Below are 8,489 nucleotides of genomic sequence, written 5' to 3' on the forward strand. Positions count from 1 at the left end.
TCATGTGAACCTTCCTTTACAAAATAATAATTTAATTATTTAACCACCCTCACTAATAGAAAACTGTAATGTATAGAGCTGCTGAGCTCACGTACATAAATTGAGGCAAATTAACTGCATATATATACAGTATGATATCATGCATGTATGAACCAATGCGTGTTAGGTGTGGAAATTTTTATAGAATTAATTAATTGCTCAACCTAATGGGGCCCAGTTTGTTGCTAAGTATACATTAATGGTGGAGGGATCTTCATATAAAACTTTTTGACAAATAATTTATGACAATCAATTAATCTATTCTAACATGTTTATATTTATCTTTTTCAAAAAATATTAAATTTGGCATATCCATATCCAAACGCCATTTATTTTTTGCCTCAATTTTCATTGTTGCCAAATAACTCTCCAAAATCAAAGTGTCCCTCTTCTAATTAAGTTCTAAACGCTATCTGTCTCTCTGCTATCCTAATCTGTAATTTTCGCACATATAGTTATTTTTGCCTTCCTCTCAACAAGGAAACCTAGCTTTAGAAAACATTTCATAATTTTATTGATTTTTTTTTTTTTTTTATATACTAGTTTCGAGTTCAAACGTCAGCCAACTTTACTTCAATTATAGCAATTAATTATCTGTTTTTCTCTTCTATTCAATAACAAAAATGAGCTTAAACAGTGTATTGTAGAGAGGTTTCAAGAGTGCAAAGGATTTTTTAAACAAAAGTAATAATAATAATAATAATAATCAGGTTTGATGATTGAGGAGACAAAATGATGATTAGGGTTTTGGGAAGAGATAATTTTGCAGCTATAAATAATTTAGGCAAAAAAAAATGGTGTTTAAATATGACAATTCAAATAAGGTTAGCTATACTTCATTAAGCTATGGTCCTTCCAGATAACTATTAGATTTTCATTTGAAAGATGAGGCCCCATTTACTGATAAAATCAAATGACTATCAATTATGAATTTTAGCTCAATAAAGTAATGAATATCTTAGCTGAACCTGACTATTAGATATGAATATAAAATTTAAGGATTTTAAAAAAGACAATTATAAATGGTAAGATTAAATTAATTGGATAACCTAGATTTTTTGTCAAAAATATTTTTTTTAAAATTCTGTACGGGGACACTCCCATATTAGTATATATCGAAGATTAATTAATGCTCAACTGCCAGCGCTTATTGGTAGGACCTAAGTGCCTAGTCCTATCTGGCTAGCTAGCACAAATTTTGTTTATATATAGAGAGAGTGAAGAAACTGATGAATGTGTGCAATTTTCTTGGTACTTAAAAAGTTTAGCAGTTAAGCGAATTAGCTGATCTAAGCCATGGCCAGTGACAATCAGTACACGTTTGTCCAACTGTGCAATGCCACCGGATGCACCCTCATTTACACTGGTCAAATCGACTGGCATGGTGGCATTGGACCTGCTCCATACCCACAAAGTATTGCCAACGGAGAACAGGGTTGGTTTCTTCATGTCAGATCTGCTTCACAACCTGGTTCAGAGGGGGCCGTCTGCTATCGCGGCGTCGATGCAAATCGAACCGAGTTTATTTGGATTGTGTACTGGATCAATCCTTTTAATTCCCAGAACAAAGTAACCAATTTGGATCTAGCTTATCTACTCTTTTACCGCTTTATACATATATGTATATATATATGTTAATTTTGTCAAATTCATTAGCCGTATATAATTGCATTAATTATATGTTTGCTTATGTTTCTTTTTATATTATTGTTTCAATTCGTGTACATATATATATATATATATATATATGTTAGTTTTGTCAAATTCATTAGGTATCTATATAATTGTACTAATTATATTTATGATGTTGATATGCAGGTATTTGCTGTAGTCCTTCCATCATCAAGCAATGTTGATTGGGATAGGATCAGACAAGAAATTGCTGGAACTGATAGCACTAATGGCGATTTTACTGGATATTTCACCCATGCGTCAATTGATATTGATGGGAATTTCCCTATAGCCAAGGCGGTAGTCACCAAAAATGCCAACAACTAGGCTGCCAGCTGCCTCTACTCATATAGTCATATATATATGTACACAATTAATATGCATGCATGCATGCATGCATATGTATGTTGTGTGATGGTTTCCATATAGAAAACAAATGGTGTGTGGTGTGTGGAATAATGCCATGATATATATACGGCAACTTTTATGTTAATTTTATCGTATGTTAAAGCTGTCTGGCTGATGACAATCATAATTAATATGTCTATGTAAGGTGTGATGTGGAATAATGCCATTAGATATGGCAACTTAATTTGATGATATGTTATCGTGTTTCAAACGAAATATTATGAAATTATGTTATAGTTTCGTCTTGAAATATGTCAAGAACCCATTCCTAATTTATATATATATATATATATATATATCATACACATGCAGGGTTACTATAGAGAATGTAGACAATCCATTTTTGGGCATGACAAATCCCATACCATATGATACCGATACGAACTTACAAGATAATTTAGCGATTCAAGTTGAAAACTTCATGTCGGGACTAAATCATTCAAAGAGTTAATGGGTCTTGATGAGTGAAACAAGATGATACAGGATAAATCCATTAGATCCATCTAAGAATGGAAATTATTTTAATTTTGCAAGTTTCATAATATAAAAAATACTCTTTTTATCATTTTAACATCATTTATTTGATATTTAAAATTGAACTTTGAAAAAAAAAAAAAACCACAAAAAAGTCAATTTGCAAGGTTTTTTATTATTATTTGAAACCTTCATGAAATTTGAATTCCTAAATTTGTATATGTTACTCAGGGATTAACAGGGTCAAAAGATAGGTTATATGATAATTTAATGAATGAGTTCGGATTTGTCTATTTCCACATAAAAGTATAACGAGTCATGTTCGAAGTTAAAAAATTTCACATGAACATGACACAACATGACATAAACATAATTCAAAACGAAATGTAGCTGATTACATTAGAAGATGGATAACAAGAATATTTTGATAGATTAACAAAGAATAACAAAGTCTATTAACAATTCTTTTACCCTTCATTACAACCTAATGATTTGTATACATGATATATTTATATATAGAGACTTGTGTACCATAAACAACAAGAGTACGTAACGATTACTAAATATCAAGAACAACAATTACTAAAATCTATTTTGATGAAGTTTACCATATCATGAATGAACTCTATAAGATATACTTGTCAAAACCCATTCAGGATCCTTCCCAAAATCCTAAATAAACCCTAATCCCAGGGGAAATCCTACCAAATCGCCATATAGAAAATCTAACACCATCTGCCTTAAGGTAGATCGTGCTCCAAAAATTGCCTGCACAAAAATGTACTCCTGTATCATACCATCTTATTCCTCCTACCTTACTAAAAAAATCCCATGATTGGCACCACTTTAATAATAAAATATAAATGCTGATGCACATATTACAAAAAATTTCATAAACACGAAATACCTTTAATTATTCACGTCTACCCGCACCACCCACTTAGTGCTATACAACATTTCAATATCGTTTTACAACGTACCAATGCATAATATAGATAGGAGGTAATAAAACAATAAGCATAGTAGTAATATTAATAACAATAATGGCATCACTTGCTCGAAAGCTAACATACTTGCCCAATAGCTTCCACACTTACCCAATGACTATCTTTCTTCCCGGTAGGCTATGATACTTGCCGAAGGCTATTGCATAATAATACAATAGTAATAATATTATTATTATAAATAATAAAAATAACAATAACAATAATAATAAATGGTAATAATAATAATAGTAATAATAATAATGCTAACGAATAAATAATAATAATAATAAAAGTAATTATAATAAGAATAATAATAATAACAACCATGTTAATAACAATAATAACAACAACTATATTAATAGCAACAACAGTATTAATAATAGTATTAACAATAAAGGCAAATCAAGATAATATGAAGAAATCAATCATGAATAGATAATGTAACATAAGATGAAATAATATTTTAAAATTCATAACATATTACAAAATGTACACACTTGCAACGTAAGGACATACGATATCATCTAACATGCTACGCGATCCATTATATCAACTGTTGTTGGCACACTGCTACCAATATAACCTCGGGAGTTGTTGCCCATATTGACTGTCCAATCTCTTGGACTTATAGGCAACACAGTTAAAAGGCTAGCTATTCATGGACCACGTCGGATCATTACTCCCATACAATATGGTACATACAACCATATATATATAAAAAGATACATTATGAACCATACTATATATTAGTGGGGCTAGATAGTGCCCGGCGACTCGAATACTACTTAACAGAGAGGGTAAAGAGAGAAACTTACAAATGGTCACCTTGGCACCCAACGGCGCTGATGCTCATAACAATCCTCCTGGCCATGGAAGGGGGTGTGATAAGAACCTAGGTCGACTCGTATCTAAATCCATTATGTTAGCCCGGATCTAAATTAAGTTCAAGTTTTTATAGAAAAAGCTTAACCCTTAAGTAACCTGTGATTAGAAACCTTGGTATAATGAACGCATCACAATAGGTTATAGATGTCCTATTGATAAGTTAAAACTAAAACACTCACTCTCTAATGGTGTTTTAGGTGTTCAAAGAGAACAAAGAGAATTCAATCTCACAAAATAATTTATGAATATTATTAAAGGTGTGTTCTTCTGCAAAATCAAGCCCTTAAATATGTTAGAGTCACAAAACAATAAACCCTAAAAATTTAGGTTAAAACTGACCACCAAAGAGAAAAGGAAACATGTTGGCCGAAATTCACCTACTTTCCTAAACTAATTTGGTTTAATTAATTTTTTTTATTTTGAATTAGGAATTAATTAATTTACAATGAAAATAATAAAATAATAACTTTCCTAAATTGATTTGTCCTACAAATAAATAAATAGAAAACAAATATAAGACTAATTTCCTAAAATAAAAAGTCAAAAACAAGTTAGGAAACTAGTTGATTAGTTTGACTACTATGATATCTTTGATCAATTTTCAGCTTGTTTGAGCTCCAAATCAGCTTTCATATGCCATGTAGGATGCCAAATATGATTAATAATGATTCCCACACGTTTTCCCTTGATTAGAATAAGTCAAACTTGCTTGAACAGGAAGAAAAGTCAAAGTCAGCGGCTAAACATGGCATTTTTGGCCAAATTGAGATGTTGTCCGTACAAGATGGTTTTAGATGCTTTTAATTATGCCTTAACATCATTCCATATCCACTTGGTGATATACATTGAATCCAAGAAGTGTTGAATCCATTCATGGCTGTCTGGAGTCCATATTTGCAATAAAATAGCTACCCTGGTCTGTAACGGCCTCCACCACTTGGATGCTTAAAACAGGCTTTGTATCTTTGGGTATAGACAACCCCTTGTGGGAATTGATTACTCCTTGTATAAATGCAGCCAGTTTGTCCTTAAATCTCTTGGCTTGAGTCCTAGTGATCGATCCGATCTTCATCCGTATTGGGTCAGTACCTTAGCGGGTTGTTAGTTGTGTGGACACAGGCAGATTCTCATCAGGGTGGCTTATGCTCACTGATAATACTTGCTGACCCTCAGGTCCATGTTCCCACAAGAAAACCCTATATGCTTACAATAGATACAATATAGAAAACTAGTACTATGTGGTACATATAAAACCATAACCTAACACACCCCACTATATACCAGTGGTACCCGACCATACCTAGCGTCCCAAGTATGGCTTGATGGGAAGGCTAAAGAGAGAAAATTGCAAACGATTGCCTTGGCATCTCAACAATGTCGTTGCTTATAACAATAATCCTGGCCATGGAGGGGGGTGGAGGGGGGTGATTTATGCTCACTGTTCGATACTTGCCTCCCCTCAGGTCCACAACATTGCACAGGACGACCATGCAAACTTGCATGCTTATCAACAATACAGTACATAACACGAGTCTTCTTTGGTGCACTTAAAAACTATAAAATTTTATAATGTTATAAAATTCTAATTTTTTATGTGAGACCCAAGATATCCATTGCCGATAGTCTTTTTAACATCTAATATAGAATACGATGCACACCCCGACCGCACACCATCTCTTGGGTGGGGGGTGAATGCCAATTTGCCAATTTGTTAGGTGTTCCTTGGTACGGTTTGTGTCGGAGTTCATTTGTACGGTCGGGAAACCTGCAACTGCGCCTTGATAGGCGAGGCACGAGATGCAGCCCCTCGATCAAAGAGGGTTCCAGGGCACGAGGCCCTAAAGCCCCCTATGGGTTTTTCGTGGGTTCGCTAGTTGTTCTGTTGGGTAGGGATGTAGTCAATGTGAGCTGATGATTTGCACTTACAAGGAATTCCTCGTTGAAGACCAAAAATTACAATGATCTATCCTCATCAGGATGAAATTTCAAAGATTACTCGTGCGACCTAGAACATCCAAGGGTATCACAGGCCTGTTATTGCTCCAAACTTCCTTGGCCTAAGTGGCCATAGTCCTTCTCAAAAGCTGGCCATGAAGGGTCACCTCCGCATAGCTAGTTAACAGGTTGAGGTCTCGTTCGTTAATGAAATTAACCAAACAAATTGCTCCACCAACTAGGAACGACCGTGTACCACCCCCATAGAATCAAGAAAGAGCTCTCAGCCTATCAATCCTTACTATGTCTGGGCCTAGTAAGTTTCCCCATGTTGAGTCAAATTAAGCCACAGGCTCCACTATTGGTGGTGCCCTTCCGTTAATTTCTTTAAGTTTCAACCATGCGACCATACTCCCTCTGGAACCTAAAAACTTTGATTTCTCATAAGGTGCTAATGGAGTCCTATAAGTAACATCTGTCGATCCCTAGTCAGCATTGTTTATGGTTAAGATTAGGAGGGTATTTGATCATGTTCGAGCCCCCAGCTTTTATTCTTGATTAATGAAAACATCATTGGAAAATGCTTCCACAATTACTCGTCTTTCATAAATCCAAGAATTTCACCTCTGACTATGAAATACGAATGACCTCGACTGTCCCTATTAATCATTACTACAATCCCGAAGGCCAACATAATTGGATCAAAATCCTATGATGTTATCCCATGCTAATGCATTTAGAGCATATGCTTGCTTTGAGCACTCTAATTTGTTCAAAGTAACAACATTGGAGGCACGACCTAGCCAATTAAAGGCAAGAGCATATCGCTGTAAAAGGGATGAGTTGATCGATGCTCACCGAAAGGCAGACCAATTGACCCATTCCTAGGTCCAACTACAAGCTTTTTAACTGCAACAGCTTATGCTATTAGAGCTGGAATCACCGCGGCTGCTGGCACTAAACTTACCATCTAATGGATTCTCGTTAAGGGATTTAGATTGCACTCATTCCAATTACCAGACTCGTTGAGCCCGGTATTATTATTTATTGTCACTACCTCCCCATGTTAGAGTTGGGTAATTTGTACGCCTGTTATCTTCCTTGGATATGGTAGCTGTTTCTCAGGCTCCCTCTCTGAAATTGAACCCTAATTTTTTGTCACCTGTCATCACCTTAGTAGGCCACTATCCTACCATCAAAAGTTGATAGAGTAGAAATTTGATTGATGCGTCGTCAGCACTAAGGTTGTGTGATTCATCGAGTTATCATGAATCATCTGAGCAACGGGCATAACCCGCGTCACCCTTTTATCTAATAAATGCATCCTTTCCAAAAGTCGGGGTTTGTTCCATGTATTAGCTCTATAATTACTACGATTATCTGAGTAGCAGGTACCATCAAACAAGCTATAACTGATTTAATGAGCCATTCGTAGTTTCATAGTCTGAATTAGTTCATACTAACACATGCATGGCTTAGTCTTTAAGACAAGCATAAAACTATTGGTGGGATCAACCAGGTAACATTTTTAAGTGTTGCCGATTCCGAGTTTGCCCAGAGAGCTACTGTAACACCCCGTCCCGAAGTACACCGGAAATTTCTCAAATTTGACCAATGGTGACCGTTGACCGTTGGATTTGACCGTTGACCGAAGGGGTCAAAAGTTGACTTTTTGTTCCGGCTGGAATTCTCGGTTGACTGAGGTACCGTTACGAAGTACACGTTGGCACAAGTTCATAGACTAGTAGCACGTTGAAAACGGAGCTACGATTTGAAAGTTATGAGCAAAACAAGTTGTGGTCCAAACTGTCCAAGGGGTACCGGAGTTGACTTTTTATTCATGCAAGGTTGAGCTTTGACTCATGCATGGTTGTGAAGTGCTGGTCGATACGAGTTCATAGACTAGTGGCACGTCCGATTTGGACATGTGGTTTGAAAGTTATGGACCTGTAGAGTTTTCAAATACTGTATTATTTTAATATTATTTTTAAACGTGTAACGATGTGTCACGTGTGACTTAATAAATGTGACCATGTGTCACCATGTTGTGATGCCACATGTCAACCATGCTTAATACCATATTATTTTATT

The 8,489-nt window shown here is 35.2% G+C and overlaps 1 protein-coding gene across 1 annotated transcript; it reads left to right on the top strand.

The window, feature by feature from the left end:
- The first annotated feature begins 1,260 nt into the window (after positions 1-1,260).
- Positions 1,261-2,368, top strand: LOC125421985 (23 kDa jasmonate-induced protein-like). The gene is made up of 2 exons (XM_048472363.2): positions 1,261-1,608; positions 1,858-2,368. The coding sequence occupies exons 1-2, from the start codon at positions 1,336-1,338 to the stop codon at positions 2,035-2,037; spliced, it is 453 nt and encodes a 150-aa protein (XP_048328320.2). The 5' UTR covers positions 1,261-1,335; the 3' UTR covers positions 2,038-2,368.
- Positions 2,369-8,489: the final 6,121 nt, after the last annotated feature.

This window comes from Ziziphus jujuba, chromosome 4 (assembly GCF_031755915.1).
Source record: "Ziziphus jujuba cultivar Dongzao chromosome 4, ASM3175591v1".
Classification (NCBI taxonomy): domain Eukaryota; kingdom Viridiplantae; phylum Streptophyta; class Magnoliopsida; order Rosales; family Rhamnaceae; genus Ziziphus; species Ziziphus jujuba.